The 17,215-nt window shown below is 37.3% G+C and overlaps 1 protein-coding gene across 3 annotated transcripts in view; it reads right to left on the bottom strand.

Annotated features, from left to right (window-relative positions):
- The window catches only part of ints6 (integrator complex subunit 6), a 41,194-nt gene extending 28,160 nt beyond the window's left edge, over positions 1 to 13,034 (bottom strand). For all 3 annotated transcript variants that reach the window (XR_009782780.1, XM_061723065.1, XM_061723067.1), the window contains exons 1-4: positions 12,600 to 13,034; positions 12,443 to 12,520; positions 9,626 to 9,775; positions 3,325 to 3,414 (exon numbers count right to left, since the gene is read on the bottom strand). Coding sequence is in view for 2 of the 3 variants with exons in the window: in XM_061723065.1 (XP_061579049.1) it covers positions 3,325 to 3,414; positions 9,626 to 9,775; positions 12,443 to 12,520; positions 12,600 to 12,710 (429 nt within the window). In the remaining variant the exon portion in view is untranslated. The remainder of the gene's footprint in view (positions 1 to 3,324; positions 3,415 to 9,625; positions 9,776 to 12,442; positions 12,521 to 12,599) is intronic.
- Between the last annotated feature and the right edge of the window lie 4,181 nt (positions 13,035 to 17,215).

Genomic DNA, 17,215 nt, shown 5'->3' with positions numbered 1-17,215 from the left:
CTTAAACTACAAGATTTTAAAATATTGAAATAATATAATCTGGTGTGTACTGTAAGCTCAAAGATGACTGTTTTTTAATGATCTGCAGATCTAAAGTGTGTAACTGAGAAATTAAATTCTATTTAAAGCATCAAACCTTGACAACAGCAAGCTTCACTTTGTTGCAACACTCTTAAATAAAGATCAGATTATCTGTGCATTTTACTTTCAGACTTTCCATGAGCTCAAATACATAAACAATGTTGCTCTTAGAGGAGCTGCCTTTCAAGTCAAACTTCCTTTTGCAAACTTGTGTGACATTCACAAGCCTGGAATCGCGGAAGCTTTAAGCAGGTGTGGCTGCAACAACTCTGAGTTTGAGCGGCACATTTTTTATGCTCGGGCTTAAAAAAACTAAACTGTTGAAGTCTTCGGTCCTCGGATAAAAATCATTCTCAAGACATCCTAACGTTTGGGGATTTTTTATCAATATACTCGATATATTTAATGATTCCTGCTTCTCAAACAATACTACATTTTGTTTTTCTATGCATCAAAGTTTAATTGAAGATTTAAAAAGAAAATATATTTCAATTCTATGTTCCAACATTTCAAGATCATTTTAAGAGAACTCATAAGTTCAAAACCCAAAGGGAATGATCATCCATACTTTGTTTATGACTTTCTGGCTATTTAAAGCCGAACTGAAAAATGACCCTCTGTATAATAACAATAAACTTCTCTGCCACAGATAACATTGACAAAGAAATGGTGCTACTGTAGTGCGAGTGTACACTAACTCAATTTATCATTCCCCATAAGAAAATTATCCTTTTATCGTTTATAGTAGATTAACAAACCTGCAAAAACCCTGGATTTGTAGACTGCAGTTTTGATGTCTAAAGCTTGACTTTTAACTGTTAGCTTGATTGGTCGCTACATATTCAGCTGCTTTGAGACCAAGTTCATTTTCAGAGTTGGCAGATTTCTGGTGTGTTCAGATTACATGACAAGCTGTTATAAGTGGGAGTCTTAAAGTCATTTCCCTGTTCACACTGTGTGAACAATCAAGTTCAACAGTGAGTTCGTTGCCCAACTGGTCCCTAACCCCATATTTTACCAACTAAACAGATGTGGAAAATGAGGCTCAAAATAAAGCTGTTTTTTTTAATGGTCCAAGGAAAAAAACATGTTGCAAACTGTTCCTGTTATGATTCGTTCAAAACACAAGCATAACAAGAAAGATAAGGAACACGGGTAGAGAAATGGATTAGTTCAGCAGGTAGGAGTGATTATTTTGACGGTCTTTCTATTTAAATGGTAGATGCCCGCTGTACTGCGTTATGGCTATTCTATATGTCCCCCCTGGCTTCACTAATATCCCCTTCACGGCTTAAAATCACTACTCTGAAAGAGCCCTAATAAATGTTTCTGACCTAAGGCCCAATTATGCTGGATGCAGAAGTTGGATACGAAGACAGACGGAGCGTTTCTATGGAGGACCAAAACTGACATCATTCAGAATAAAAGCAGAGATGTTTTTGTTTTGCTTTTCCTTTTACATGCATTGTTTCCTGACCAGTAATGGAGGAGCTGGACCAATAAGGGCTTTTATTTTTTACTTATGACTGCTTTGGTCCTCCGTAACTTTCGCCAGTCTCCTGTGCCGTTGATGCACATAATTTGGTCCGTTTGGGGGATGTGTAGCTTGACGCAGCAAACCGTGGGGCCAGTGTTAAGCAGTACAACTAACATGCGAGCAGCCAAAGGAACAAACCACAGAAGAGGAATTCGCCGGCCACATGCTGCAGTGTATTAAGGGCCAATCCCATTACACCCCCTACTTTCTACCACTACCCCTAAAAATCAAGCCACAAATTTTTAGGGCCCTTGTAATCTTCCCAGGGCCCAGTCCCAATATTCCCACTACCCCTACTTTTCAGCACTACCCCTAAATTTTGCGTGCTACGTCACTGCGTGGTTTACGTTGGGGTACGTAAGCGACTGCGTAGTTACGTTTGCACATACGTCACACCATATCAGGAAGCCCAGAGATAAAAGCTGTTTTAATTTCAGCTGTAGCGCTGTTTATATGACACTTTATTAAGTTTTAATATTTTTTCAGGCGTAAAAGTAACCGTTAAGATCCCCAACCTGGGCTCAGTTTATCCAAATAACGCCTGGTAAGAAATTTGCTCCGATGTTTTCAGAGATGAGAAGAGCCGCCGGCTCGGGAGCTGATTTATGGTTCCGCGTTACACCAACGCAGAGCTTACGCTGTAGAGTACGGCGTAGGGTACAGCGTAGTTTACGCAGCCATAGGCTCTGCGTTGGTGTAAAGCGGAACCATAAATCAGCCTTTATTCTGGCAAGATCTGAAGATACAACGCAACAACGAGCAAGCGAGTGATTATGTACATTCACTGTGTGAATATTATGAAAGTAAAATATATATTTCTCGCTAGAAATGTAATCAAAACGCATTTTTATGCAGAAACTAACTCAAAATATCGATTTTATTCACTAAAAATAAGAAATGTCCGCCATGTTTTTTTGTTTGATTCAGTCTGCAAATGATGACGTAAAGCATTCTGGGAAATGTTTCTGGCCCTCGGTCAGCGAGTCAGCATCTGAAATCCCTCGCTGTGAAGGGCTAGATTCATACACACTAGCCCTCGTTATGTCCACTGGCCCTACATGCAAAGAAGAATTGGGACACCACTACCCTCACGGGAACACGCAAAATTTAGGGGTAGGACTGAAAAGTAGGACTAGGGGGGGATTGGGACTGGCCCTTAATGGTCAAACTGACCACCGCCGTCTACTTTGCTGCCTCTTTTTATGTCTAAAAACGTGCACCATCATGATTTCCTCCACCGTCGCCATGTTTGCTGAAACTGCTTTCTTTTGTCTCGTTCTTCTTCTGGTGTTTTTGGGTGGTTGCAAACAACTTTGTATTGGTGCATAAGCGGATGTGAACTCTGAACTCGGCACTGCCCACTAGTGGAATAGCTGACTTACCGAGGAACGTGAATGACTCCTGGAAGTATGAACAACAGACCTGCCTATTTACTTGCGTATGGGAACATAAATGGGCCTTTAGGGCCCACACACAAACCCATATAGACCCAGCTTGGTTTTCACGATAAGCACCGCCCTACAGCTATATCTGCTTGATACTGTATTTGCTTTTAATTGAAATAGTTCACTTCTTAAAAAAGTACATAACATAACTAAATAAGGCATTGTAAGGGAGGGATTCTCTGCATGTATAAGACATGTATGACTTCGTTAATCCGGCTATTAATTTAAATACATTTTATCTGACTGGAAATGTGGGCTCACCTCATCTTGGACTCCGCTACTGCTGGTCAACTTGTTGCCGTCGGAGATTGCGATTATGATGGCAGGCTCGAGGAAAAAAGGGTTTCTTCCCTGCAAAGACAAAATAGATATTCATGATCAATTTCACAAGAATGCAGTGCCTGATGAAATGCTAAAAAAGAAAGTGAGTTATTGCAAAACTAAAAATGGGCTGATTATTAACAGCAATAGTGAAGGAATACGTATCTTTTAAAATCTGATTGAAAAATCATAGAATACAGTACAAAAAAACAAAACACAGGAGCAATTATTATTTAGTGTATACAGGACTGTCTCAGAAAATTAGAATATTGTGATTTTCTGTAATCCAATTAGGAAAACAAAAATGTCATACATTCTGGATTCATTACAAATCAACTGAAATATTGCAAGCCTTTTATTATTTTAATATTGCTGATCATGGCTTACAGCTTAAGAAAACTCAAATATCCTATCTCAAAAGATTTGAATATTCTGGGAATCTTACGGTAATCTTAAGCTGTAAAGTTTAAACCATAATCAGCAATATTAAAATAATAAAAGGCTTGCAATATTTCAGTTGATTTGTAATGAATCCAGAATGTATGACATTTTTTTTTTTTTTTTTAATAAATTGTATTACAGAAAATAAAGAACTTTATCACAATATTCAAATTTTCTGAGACAGTCCTATACGTATCTTTTAAAATCTGATTGAAAATCATAGAATACAGTACAAAAAAACAATACAACACAGGAACAAAATTATTATTATGTGTGTGTGTATGTATTTATAACACTTTGGCATTTGAGACAAACGTAGATGATGCATCTGAATACAGATAACATACTAAGGATCTATTTGAGTGGGTGTGAAACGGACTCTCAAAGGTCTAATAAAGAGAAACTTTGTCATAAGTACAATGGCGGGATCTTTGCCTCCGAGACCCATTTCATTTGTTAACGTCACCCACTTATTTTGACTCCATCCTCTGCGCTGGCATTAATGCATTACCTGAGGAGATATGAAAGCCCCTTCCTGCTAAACTCCAGAACATTTCATGACATTGGCACTCCACACTGGTATAATGAAAGTGGCGTAAGCTGCATTTATGGCTACGCATCAGCCTGGCGGGATCTCCACAGAGACCCCGGAGTGACTTGGTGAGTTAACTGCAAAAAATCTCAATGCACCCTGACAACTTGTGTCAGCAAACAGCAGCTCACCGGCGCTCACCGCAGAGTCACACGGACTTCATAAAGGCCATCCTGTTCCGACTGCGGCGCGAGTATTAATGGAAGTGGGCCCGCTCTGTTTGGACTCTACCTGCAGGCTGTGTTTCTGCTGAATGATGGATCTGTCCGGTAACACACACAGTCCAAAGTAAACAACAGCATACGACTGAAATCGCCTCAACTGTAGGTATCCATGACGACCTGGCTCTTATTTTCCCCCTCCGTCTCCAAAATCCTTTCATAAAAACAGCACTTTTCTGGCTTTCTGATGAGTTGGTGATCAGAGTTAACTCTCGAGATGAGCTATGATCTCAACCACGTCACGTCTGCTCTCTTATTGCCGTTATAAATATATGCGTTGGTCAGAGACTATATTAAAAACAGAACAGGAGCCCACATACTTTCTCTTGCTATTCATTTTCAAGTGAGAAAATGAAAAGCTTACTTTTGATGTCATTTCACAGATTAAACAAGTTGTCTGCTGACATCATCTTTTGCTTTAGGAAACTTTAAAGGATATATTTCATCATTTCAAAGAACAAGTGATTTACTAGTTAATGAACATCCATCCATCCATCCATTATCTATACCCGCTTTATCCTTTGCAGGGTCACGGGGGTCTGCTGGAGCCTATCCCAGCTATTTTCAGGTGAGAGGCAGGGGTAGTTAATGAACATGACTAATTAATTAGTAATAGCAATTGAAATGACACCTGATTGCGGTCTTGATCATGTGGGGCTTTGTCTATGACTCTGTTTCCATGCAGTCAATAACCCTTTTAAAACCCGAATATTGGCAATAACCCGGTTTTGCACGGCCATGTAAACACCAATAACCCCTTTGAATAACCCGAATTTACTCATATTCGGGTTTTTAAAAACCCGAATATGAGCCCTGGGTTACTCCTTTTAAAACCTGAATATTGAGTCATGTAAACGCCAAACGGAATATCCCCATCAAACGGAACAGGAATTAGTTTTCTGCACATGTTCTGTTCACAAGGAATCCTGGTCTTTTGAGTCCAGGAAGTTCTTATAAACACGGAGAAACACAAGACCAGGAGGAGACTAATCACTTCATAAATGTAATGAAGGATATGAACATTTCTGCATTTGTAGACGGTAGAAAGTACCGGGATAGAGAGAGTTACAAAAAGGTGAGAGAAAAGTTGCGCGAAGCAGAATTTGTTTTGAATTTGGATACAGGAAGAAGAAGCAGAAATGACAGTAATTGTGTCATGATGTTCTCCGTGCGTCGCTGGTTTGATCCAGATATCCCGAATGATTAATTACCATGTAAACGGAATATTCCCAATGTTTCAGTTACCGGAATATTAGCAATAACCCGAATTTTGACTGCATGTAAACGTAGTCATTGATTGAGACAGCAGGACATCTGAACTGCTACGATACTGCCATGGTGGAGATCCACAAAATCCACATTTATCACCCCCACTGAGTAACAGCTGGAAGCAAACCTGTATCCATATAATTCTATATTCTTCCTTTCCTCTGGCCTTTCATAGCAGTCTTATAAAAACTGACCAGGATCACCCACTGGCTCTTCCAGTCCCGGGGGAGTCATCTCAGACGCCTGGCAACCTGGAGGGCTCTTTGTTACAGAACAGTCACTCCAGGGTGATATTAACTCCCCCACATTCTTATTCCCCTGTCTTCTCCCTCTCTCTAGCTCTTTAGGACACATTTTACACCTAGAAGACTTGGGAACAAAAAAAATTAGGGAAAAAACAAATCCTAGCAGGCTTTTAAACTTATCAATTGAAAAAGATTTGGGATTGGAAAACAAAACTCTTCATACACAGAGCCAGTGCAGGTTCCTGTGTTCCTTCAAATTTAGATTTATAGTTGTTACAGGATATAAAGCTTCAAAAACAGTGTAGTCAGAGCGCTGATGCAACCTGTCCGTTTTGCCTGATCAGAAGAGAGTCTGAAAAGCTTGAGCTTGTAAACGCTGCTGAATCTGAAACAATCGACTTTTTTAACTTGTTTCATTTTGTTCAAGTTCAAAAGAGACGTCTCCAGCCAACGCAGGATTCTGTCTCCATTAGTTTGATGACTCTGGCTCCAAGTTAATGGCCAACTCTGTTGGTCTTTTTATTTAAAAAAAAAAAAAACAAAAAAAAAAAACACTTATTCTGGTTCAGATTGATCTGTCAAGTAAAAGTAGTGAACATTAACCAACAAGTAGGTTGTTAAATAATTTGCTGGTCCAGTTCAATAATTCTAAGAGTGTCAGCGGGTGCTGGCCAAAAGAAATAATCAGTGTGCAGCCACTGCAGTGACCAATGGCAACATTATTTCAATTAACTACAGTTTTAACTAATTAAAAGAATAGAAGTTTTTTTTTTAAATCATTTCCTGTAGAAAAGACTTGATTACAGTCTACACAATGAATACTCACTTTATTTCTGAAGGACATAACGGACACTAGTTACTAGTGATTACAATACGGGTTAAGGAGTTAAGGAACTTCTAATTGAATGATAATTATTGTCAGAGCGACCTGTCACTGGTCCACACTAACCCTGACCTTGCTCGGCTGTTTGTGTTCACTGGCATGTGTGTCAACATCAGACCAGACTGACGGCTTTGCAGGTATTTGACATTCAAACTCAGACGTGTCTGACATGCATTATGCATGAGTGCATTAAGCTAAGTGGTGGGAATCTGTCATTTATTATAAGAGGGAGATGGCTTGATATTAATCTTTTCCACTTACCTCTCAAAAAGGATAACAGAAGTCCAAATTCTGTATCAACACCAAGTGGGCGGATTTATCAGTTACTAAGAACTTGACTTATTGATCAACATTAATAACGGCCTCTCTGTTCCTCAAAACTGAACCTGAATTCCAACACCTGGGAGCAGATTTCTGCTGTTTTGCTAATAAGATCATATCAGATCAGAGGCTCTGGTCATTTTGTTCGACTCTGCATAGCAGAGGTGGGTAGTAACAAGTTACATTTACTCCATTACATTTATAGGAGTAGTTTTGAAGCACTATAGTTTTTACTTTTACTTGAGTAGATTTGTGAAGAAGAAACTGTTCCTCTTACTCCGCTACATTAGGCTACGTTGAGCTTGTTACTTTTCTTTTATCCCTTTTATCCACGTACGCGTCAATCTCATGACATCACTGGCTGATTCTTTGGTAAAAATGTTTGTTTTTGCATGTTTTGTCACATTTACACAGACTCAAAAACACACAGAGTTTCTATGAGTTCATGGGCTTGTTCTAGTTCTGCCTGGTTAAAAAAGAAAAGTACAAAGGCTTGAAATTTTGTGCTACTTGTGCTTAATTTATTTTTTTATTCTGTTATTTTATTTATTTTATTATTTAAGTACTTGAATTTACTTTAAGATTATTTTAATTTAAGCTATGTTTTTATTATTTTTTATTTATTTTATTGATTTAATTTGCCTGAAAATGATTATTTTGTACTTTTGTCTGTTTGAATGGTTGTGTTAAAAAAATAAATCAGACATTACTCAATGGTTACTCAGTACTTGAGTAGTTTTTTCACCAAGTACTTTTTTACTTTTACTCAAGTAATTATTTGGATGACTACTTTTTACTTCTACTTGAGTCACATTATTCTGAAGTAAGAGTACTTTTACTAGAGTACAATTTTTGGCTACTCTACCCGGCTCTGCATAGTAAACAGCGTGGTGAAACGAGACTTTACATCATGCGCATCAGTCATTAGTGAGAAGAGGAGCAGCAGTCTAAAACTGTAAACATAATCCCCCAATTTATTATTGTCCTCTCACGCTGCTTTCTTTACTTGGAGTGACTACAACTGAAGTTAAACGGGTGATGTCATTCGACAACACTTCCTGGAACCCGGCCTGTAACGCTGAATTACTTCCAGATTTTGTTGACTGGATATGTGGAATGTAATTAACATGAACGTATGCTGAAAGCTACGGACCAGGCCGGCTATGCCCCTTCTCTGACATTTGCTTCAAATTCAAAAGTGAAAACTTAACTGGGAAAACATCTCATTTCCCTTTTAATGGAGTCATCACAATAACATGTTTAAGGCCCTCTGGCTTATGAAATATATTTGGTTTGAACTACCAAAACAGTACTAAAATGTATTTTACCTAGTATAAAATCATTTAAAATTTGTTCAGACTTTTTTTAATGGAGCACTGATTCTTCTAAATAAGGAATTCCAAATAAATAAATATATATATATATATCCATGAGGATGGAGTAAAAGTTGAAAATACCTTTAAGATAATAAAATACGGTTAATTAATCTGAACATCCACATAATGTATATCGTAAAGTTGAAATAGCACTCTATCGACAACTTCAAACACTTAAAAATAATATTAAAAAATAAAGTCCATGTTGATGTGTTATCTAGATTTGTGGTGCTTTCACACCAGCTGTTTCCATGAGAATTCTCGCTCGTTTCTTCAGCAGGTCCGGTTAGTTTGGGGAGGGGTGAATGTGCGATTGAACTGGAAATCGCACCATGTGCAAGAAGCAGGTAATTGTGGAAAACAGAAACCTATGTTTTCCTGCATTACGCACTAGATGAGCGAGGTTTCTTGCTCACCGTTTCATCTTCTCCTTCAGTAATTCTTGATGCAGCACCAATTTTGAGAATTCAAAAGGTTTGGTTGTTTGGCAGTGAAGTGCGACCTTAGTTTTAGGTGCATTTCACTTGCTGTACATCTGGCCAACGGTAACCCCTTTCCCACCCCCAGCTCCAATCTCTATAGAATTAAATATTTTAGCACAAGTCTATCAGTAATTATAGAGCACAATCACCTGATCAATGGGGAAATCAATGCCAGTTTTGATCTGTAATCACCAAGTTGTTCCTCTTGTTCTTTGTGTTACTTTGTTCATGTTTGTGTCATATATGAGTGGAGATGTGTGGGTTCACAGTATACTGGTTTATACTGGTGGTTTATGCTTGTAAAACTGGGGAGAGGGTGAGGGGAATGACAGGTGGGTGAGTGGGAATTGTCAGTGCACGTAGCACTTTATACAACTCTGATTTCCTTTCTACCCCTTCAGTGCTACATACCTGTCCATAGTTGTCTATCCCAGTCACTAATCTATTGAGATTGAGTAAATCAAAAGCTGTCCTCAAGGACTGGCCAATAGATGTGAGTCCGGTTGCTTGGAGGTTCCTCAGCTCGGTCATGAAAGTGGCGTGGCTCTCTTTCCATCCAGCCTGCAGAGACAAAACAAAAACAGGTTTGGTTAATAAAATGCATGAAACTACATACCTACTGCAATACTATGAAGAATGGACAAATGGTTAAAAATAGAATAGAATATAGAATAAAATGGGTGGTTTCCTCCTCCTGCAGAGCAACAGTTTAAAGCCCTGCAGAGACCTTGATCCGTGTCTGACGGTCTTGTGCAACCGGCTGCTTCATCATTTACAAAGTCGCAAAGTGTGTCGTCAGAAAAGTGGTAATTTGCTCTAAACAAGTAAAGTAGGCTAATTTGTTGATGTTGATTGCACCTTTTGTAAGATTGAGTCTGAAACTCCCATACATTTGTTCTTTCACTGCTCACTCTCATCTGCGTTTTGGACTGATTTTGAGAATTTTATACATAGTAAAACTAACTTTTCGATAACAATTATGGCTAAAGATGTTATCACTCAGTTAGAATCTGACAATAAACCATTAAGTTACATAGTAAATCTTACTATTACTACTACTACTACTACTACTACTACTACCGCAATTGGTAAATTTCATATAGACAAAGCAAAATTCTCAAAATGACTCCCAAATTTTAATGCTTTCCTTGGAGATTTTAATTTATATATAGTCTCCCTTAAACTTATGTCAAACCAAAAGAGCGAACACACATATTATAGAGAACTTTTTTCTGTCTTGCTTGATTAATTTTATAGATATTTTTATTTTATTCATTTATACATATATATAATTTTATACACATTAGGCCCATTTTAAAATCCTTACACTGGCTACCTGTTAGTTTTCGTGTTGATTTTAAAGTTATTTTATTAGTTTATAAAGCGCAACATGGGCCAGGACCAGAGTATATTTCAGAGATGTTTTTATTCTATGAACCAGGAAGGAACTCAGATCCTCTGGCTCTTCCTTTTTAGCTGTTTCAGAGTAGAACTAAACTTGGTGATGCTGCTTTTAGCCACGATGCTCGAAAACTGTGGAACAGCCTGTACTTCAGTACTACAGTACTACAGCCTGCCGGAGGATCTGAGAGGAACTGCAAATGTGGACATTTTTAAACGTAGACAAAAACGCATCTCTTTGGTCTAGCTTTTATGTAGCATCAAATTTGATAGTTTTATTTTTTAAGAGGTATTTGTTTTATTTATTAATCTATTTCTTGTAATGTTTTTATTATTGTTATATTTTATTGTTGTGGACTGATTATTTTTTAGCCTTAATTCTTGAATTTATATCATTATTTCATTAACTATATTGTATGTCAGTGTGCATTGGTCTCCCAGTTTTTATTTTAGTCCAAATATTAAGCACTTTGTATTTCATGTACCTGGATGAAAGTTGCTATATAAATAAAATTTGATTGATTGATATATTGTATACTGTATTGCATAAGTTTTTTTGTGTATAAATGTTTGGCTGAACGCCTGTATGTTCTAAATCTCTAAAATGCTCAATAAAAAAAAAAAAACAAGTAGGCTAGTTATAGAGACCTTTTTTCTGTCTTGCTTGATTAAGCTAAATTAATTTTATAGATATTTTTATTATTATTTTATTCATTTATACATATATATATAATTTTATATTGTATACTGTATTGCAAGTTTTTGTGTATTGCATAAGTTTTTTGTGTATAAATGTTTGGCTGAATGCCTGTATGTTCTAAATCTCTAAAATGCTCAATAAAAAAAAAATAAAAAAAACCTGCTGTTACTCACCTGAAAAAAAAGAAAAAAGTAAAGTAGGCTACAGTGCCCCCCCACCCCCCTAATTTTGTAGTTTTTTTTTTTTTTTTTAAATTGTATTCATTTATACATATATATAATTTTATATTGTATACTGTATTGCAAGTTTTTGTGTATTGCATAAGTTGTTTTGTGTATAAATGTTTGGCTGAATGTCTGTTAAAAAAAAAATAAAAAATAAAAAATAAACCTGCTGTTACTCACCTGAAAAAGAGAAAAAAAAAACTAAAGTAAAGTAGCCCCCCCCTCTAATTTTATAGATATTTTTATTTTATTAATTTATACATATACATATAACTTTATATTGTATACTGTATTGCACACGTTTTTTGTGTATAAATGTTTGGCTCAATGTGTATGTTCTAAATCTCTAAAATGCTAAAAAAATAAAAATAAATAAATAAATAAAAAATAAACCTGATGTTACTCACCTGAAAAAAAAGAAAAAAGTAAAGTAGTCCCCCCCCCCCCCTCTAATTGTATTCATTTATACATATATAATTTTATATTGTATACTGTATTGCACAAGTTTTTGTGTATTGCACAAGTTTTTTGTGTATAAATGTTTGGCTGAATGTCTATGTTCTAAATCTCTAAAATGCTCAATTTAAAAAAAAAATAAATAAAATAAAAGATAACCCTGCTGCTCCTCACCTGAACCAACCCAGTAAAGTAGGCTACAGCCCCCCCACCACATATATCACCTCGCTGTATAAATAACTCCCAGAGTTCCTTGCTGCTCACATTGAAACAAAATGTCGGCCATGTTTTAAAAGGGGTACGAAAGCTCCTCCTGAAGATTTCCTCTACACAATTGATGTAGTGATCCCAACGTGGTGGAGATCGCGATGGGGACATGAGGACAAGTCAATCTGCGCAACACACAGCTGTGGACATGAGCCCTGAAGAAAGCACTAAAAACTCTACCTTTATCCCGAACGGAACGTCTTCAAAATTTACCAACATGTACCGGTCCCCGCGGCTCGCCGGGTCTCTCCCTCTGAGCTGTGGACAGAGGAGAGAAATGTTGACGCTTTCTGACAGTAACAGATGCAGATCTGAGCTCGCCCCGTGGTTACAGTACCTTCATAAAAGTCTCAACAGCGCCCTTTGCTATGTCCAGATAGGTAGTGCCCAGATGGGTGCGCTGGTTCATTGAAGCGGACGTGTCTATCAGGAAAAGTAAGACGGGCATTGTGATGGCAATGACACGTTCTGCATGGACTTGGTGTCAGTACAACCGGTCAAAACGCAAAAAAGAGGATTCTTTTGTTCTGCTGCCGCCTGTCTCACCTCCCAGATCCTAGCTAGCCGCTAACTGCCTGTCTCACACATTCTTTCAAAAAAAAAAGTGTCAGAATAGTGAGTGGAGAGGCCCATTCCGGGCGAACTAAGCTAAAAATCTTAAACCCTTGGGGGACGTTGTTGATTCACGAGGGGGTTTGGTAATTTTTACAATATTTTGCAAATCTTCCTAAGTTTCATAGTGATAAAGTTCCCCTCATAGTGAGTCGCTGCTTCTCCCGACACTGACTGCGCTCCGCTTCCTCCGCTGGTTTTGATGCGAGCCCCAAGCCTGGCCCCGCCCCCTCAGCGCGCTTCCCGCGTCACGTGAGCACAACGCCCGGTTCCCATTGGCCGGCGGATACCGCTCATTAACATATCCAAATAAGGGCCAAAGCCGAGCCTCTCGTGCGCATGCTCGAATTTGCCCGAGAGGCAGGAATGTGAGGAAAATATTCAGTACATACGGTTGTTGTCTGCTAACGAGCACGTATATCTGGCGATGTAGTCTTCGCCGCAGTTATTTGATATAATATTAGTAAAAGAATGCAACTGTGTTTTGCCCCATTGGCCCATTACGTAATGAACATTTACTTCATCCCGTGCACGGGCGTGGGCTGCTGTGACATGCATCCCTTCAAGACACTGGGATAGTGTCAGTCAAATTAAACCGTAAACTAGGATATATAGAAATAACACACTGGTATCAAGGCGTTTAATTTTAATATGAGGCCAAATAAAGAGATCCCTTTGTGCAAAACGAGCGAAAGTCGAAAGGAAAACATGTTTAGGCGGGTATAGTCACTAGAAGGGACTGATTTCAGCTCGAAGGGGCTTATGTTTTTCCTTTCTTTCATAGTCTCATAGTCTGTGAACAGTTATGTACAATATGTTGTGTCTGCTTAATCTACAGACGTCTGGCATATGGTCTTACACAAACATGATCTTTAGTAATACGAGATAATGTCTCTCAACTATTGCACTAGCCGGAGAAGGAATGAAGAAAACCGGGCACAACAATGTTCGACATCACCCTGGCTGTTTATGGTCCACTCTCGATGCCACATGACACCTAGATAGGCGTGCACGATTGAGCAATAGGATTTACATAATACAGCTCGTTGGGAAAACATCTTGACTTCCGCAGAGAGCCAGGACGGAGCGGTCCGGCTGCTGCTCCGCTCAGACACTGACGTCTGCTTCTCCTCCGCTGCTCCATGCGGCGGCAAGCACTCCCGCTTCCGGCCAGACTCACCCTCCTTTCACAATAAAAGAGCTGTTGTGTACGGAAGAGTGTTTACGGAAGAGTATCAGGGAGAAAAATAAAAATAATATTTTAGAGGAGGAAGATTTTTTTTTCATTATGCAAAAGTACAATTTCGAGAAAAAAGTCAAAATGTCGAGAATAATGTTGAAGTACAATTTTGAGAAAAAAACCGAAATGTATTTCAACTTTATTCTTGAAATTTCGACTTTATTCACGAAATTTCGACTTCATTCTTGAAATTGTATTTCAACATTAATCTCGACATTTTTACTTTTTTCCTCAACATTTCGACTTTTTTCTCGAGGTGCATTATAAAAAGATAAATTTTCCCCTCTCAAATATTTTATCTCCTGCATGGGCCTAATATACTCTTCCGTACGTATTGCATTCACTTGAGAAAAAAATCTGCTTCTGCTGGGTTTTTCTGAATTAACAAGATAATTTTCTCAGATTTCCGAGAAAAATATAAAAAAAAAAATATGCTCTGTTTTTCTGAATTAACGAGATAATTATCTGAGAATTACGAGAAAAGTTTTAATGAAAAAAAAAAAATAAATCTGCTCATAATTCAGAAAAACAGCAATTTTTTTTTCTCAAGTGAATGCAATACGCCTCCGTAGTTGTGCTTCGGGGAAATAAAAAACTCAAAACTGTGCTGTGACGTTATCTGGGAGGCTATTGCAGTAATAATGTTAGGGCCAAATTATTGAACTTGGAAAAAGGAGCTCAAGATAATTGAAAAAATGTACCCACATTCACACGCTCTTTGCTATTTCTTCTTAATGACTTCTTAAAAGTTTGCTGTCCATCCAAATAAAAGCTATATGTAAAACTTTATTGAACTTGACTGATATACTTAACTACCAAGTGTAACAAGCTATTGGATTTATTGTTAGAGATTTTAATAATTAAATTCACATTTATTTGTACAGCACTAATTCCAAACAAAGGTAATCTTTACACATAAAACAACTTCAATACAGTCCAATCAAGGACAATCAAATCCAGTTAAATTATATTCCAGTTTAGTTCTATACATAAGACATAATGCAGTCTGATAAAATTTAATCCAATTTGTTCCAAAAGAGTCATAATGATGTAAAAATGATGATGATTCAATGCAACAGCACCGAATCATCACTTCAATGAGATCCCCTGTGTCCATGTAGGCCATGTTTTTGATGGAGACTGTTTAAACACACACACACACACACACACACACACACACACACACACACACACACACACACACACACACACACACACACACACACACACACACACACACACACACACACACACACACACACACACACACTTTTATTCTGAAGTTCTGGGATGCTATGACCGGTCATAACTGCTCTGGCTCGCTCCAGGTTTTCTTTCTTTTTTTTGTGGAGTGCTATAAGAATTTGTTAGAATTATTTGTGTTTTTAGAATATACTACGTAGATGGGTTTATTGAGATTAACACAATGCCTGATACTGATGTAGCATCCTTGAACAATATGCACATAATTGACAATTTATCATTCAAAAACCCACTCGAGGCTCAAGGTTTTACCATGAAAAAAGAACTGTGGGAAGTGGAACCTTGCTTACTGTCTGCTGAGTTTGGAAATGTGTTCAGTTCGCTGTAATTACTAAATACAGGGTTAAGCACGACAAACTGTTTGGAAGATGGAGTCTGTGACAGTGATACAGCTCAAAGACTCGCTCACTAATACTTTTAAAGAGTTGCCAAAAGAATGATAAATCCACAAGCATCAGTTTAAATATTACATTTAATACATTTATTTATTTACTTAATATTTATTTACATTTTTTGCAATACAAAACAATCAATACAACATACATTCCAAACACTTAAATAAAAAGGAGCAGAAAGAATAAAATCTAATATCACTATAACTATCCATAAAATAATGCGGCGTCTCATTTTTATCATGTCTTCAGTTATACATTTAAATAAACTGATGATAAATTAACTGCAGTAAAGAAAGATGACCTGCAAGCCTTTCATATAAGCAAATTGGTACATTTAAAATAGGAGAAATACAAGATAGTTATCTATTTAGAAAAAGGAAGTACCCTGCTGGAGGATTTTAAATTACTTGGTAACCTGAAAACAGTTGTTGTAAATAGTTTAACATCAATTAATATCCGCTGATTGATGATATTTAGCCAGTAAGAGAATGACATTTACCAAGAGGGACACTGATTTGTCAATTGTATCTATGTAAAAAATAATATTAGCGATTTCTAATTTTGGAATATCATTCATTTTTAAAGATAGCCAATTTCTAATTTCATGCAAAAAAGTTTGTGAACTTCAAATTTAAATCTTTGTCTCAAAAATTCAGCGGTTGGATACATTTTATTGATCAATTTAAAATGAGTTTCCTTGACTTTGGGGGGAATGGGCCATTTGATATAGTTTGAGTGGGCTTTTTCCAGTGCAGACAAACTTAAAGACTGTGAAGTGTCAGAATAACCTCTGTGATAGTCATTAAATGATCTCGACTTAAAGACAGCACTTCAATAACCCATAATCCTCAATAACTAACACAGGAAATGCTGTCTCAATATCTCCATACATTAGAGCACTTTTAATCAAATTAATAAGTGGCATTAGCAGGGGATAAAAGCCATAGACATGTATCCGTATCCTCCCATGGAGCTGCTGTGATACGTCAACGTCGCCGCCATATTGGATGTGGCAAGACTGCGCTGTAAACTAATACAAGTAAATGGACTTATAAAGCGCCTTTCTACAAAGAAATGTACGTTTTACGTCTGATTTATTCATTCACACACGCACGAATATACTTGGGAAACAGTAGGCATCAAACATAATACATTACATTTTCTCAGATGGCAAAAATAAGAACTTTATTGATCCCACATACTGTAGGAGTAATTCATGTTATATCAGCTATAGAGAACAAGGTAGTGCCGAAAAACAATATACCCCCTCACAAAAATAAGAATGTTATTTGTTGTCTGACAAATGGTTCAAATGTTACTTGAAAATTTTAAAATATGTTTTGTTGATGAGAAAATATGTTTCTCTATTTTTCTTATTTTTGTGAGGGGGGATATATATTGTTTTTCGGCACTACCTTGTTCTCTATAGCTGATATAACATGA

The sequence above is a fragment of the Cololabis saira genome, chromosome 6, assembly GCF_033807715.1.
Source record: "Cololabis saira isolate AMF1-May2022 chromosome 6, fColSai1.1, whole genome shotgun sequence".
NCBI lineage: Eukaryota > Metazoa > Chordata > Actinopteri > Beloniformes > Belonidae > Cololabis > Cololabis saira.
Note: the sequence above shows the minus strand (reverse complement) of the source record. Positions and strands in the feature narration are given on the sequence as shown.